This window comes from Propithecus coquereli, unplaced genomic scaffold, assembly GCF_000956105.1.
Source record: "Propithecus coquereli isolate 6110/MARCELLA unplaced genomic scaffold, Pcoq_1.0 Scaffold211, whole genome shotgun sequence".
NCBI lineage: Eukaryota > Metazoa > Chordata > Mammalia > Primates > Indriidae > Propithecus > Propithecus coquereli.
This window is the reverse complement of record NW_012146190.1, coordinates 2,589,757-2,590,770: the sequence shown is the minus strand read 5'-3', so window position 1 is coordinate 2,590,770 and position 1,014 is coordinate 2,589,757. Positions and strand designations below refer to the sequence as shown.

Here is a 1,014-nt window from a genome sequence, read left to right as displayed (position 1 = left end):
TTTTTTTTTTTTAAATATAATTGTTGGCATTTTGATGGAATGTTCTAAATGTTTTGGCATGTAGGATTAGTGACTTAAATTTTTATAAACTTTACTAGCTATATAAAATTAATTTCTGTTGTTTAACTCATTTTTTTTTCAGTATATCCGTTGATATTCATCTTTCACTGTAAGAAATTATTTTCACTTATAAATCTGAAGGGACTGGCAGTAATGGAAACTGAAGTCCTCTTTTTGTATCCACAGGATGGATACAGTTGGGCCACTCCGGTGAGCCTCTCCATGCTGCCCATCAATGACCTGGAGGGACATTCTTCCCTCTCTTAGAGAGAGGATGTTTGGTCTCCATAGCAGCTCAGTTCTGGTCCTCTCCTGAGTAAAGACTGCTTAATTGTATGGTGGTTTTGTGATTAATGGACCTTAATCTTTTGAGGGTAGAAGTGAGACCTCCAGACTCTTTTCATTTAGGAACTCAAGCTGCACTTGAACCCCCGTTGAGGTGAGAGGCTAGTGATTTTATCCACTAAACCAGCTGTATAGCCTCTTAGTAGCATGTCTGTTTAACCATAACCAAAATTGATTACTTTCTCAGAAGCTAATTGATTTCTGTTTTTTAAACAGGGGAATGGAAAGATTATGCCAGCATCTACATTTGACATGGATAAGTTAAAATCCACATTGAAACAGTTTGTGAGAGACTGGAGTGAAACTGGGAAAGCAGAAAGGGATGCCTGCTACCAGCCAATCATTAAAGAAATTTTAAAAAATTTTCCAAAAGAGAGATGGTAAATAGTACTTTGTTTTTAACCAATTTCTTTAAGATATGCAAGCGCTGAGTTTCTCTATAAGACATTTTGCAATCCTGATTCATTTTTATGGTTGCTGAGTACCTGTATGTTGTACACGTGTGAGTGTTGTGTTTGTTATTGAATGCTGTATGTGAGGTTGCAGTTAGTATTTTGAATAATTTTTGCTCTAGTACTTAATGGAAAGTTTAATTTAGAAATTAAATAA

At 35.3% G+C, this 1,014-nt stretch overlaps 1 protein-coding gene across 1 annotated transcript in view; it reads left to right on the top strand.

Moving 5' to 3' along the window:
* LOC105810421 (chromosome unknown open reading frame, human C9orf41) overlaps positions 1-1,014 on the top strand; it is an 86,951-nt gene that overhangs the window by 13,303 nt on the left and 72,634 nt on the right. The window contains exon 3 of the mRNA XM_012644417.1: positions 622-785. Coding sequence (XP_012499871.1) covers positions 622-785 — 164 coding nt within the window. The remainder of the gene's footprint in view (positions 1-621; positions 786-1,014) is intronic.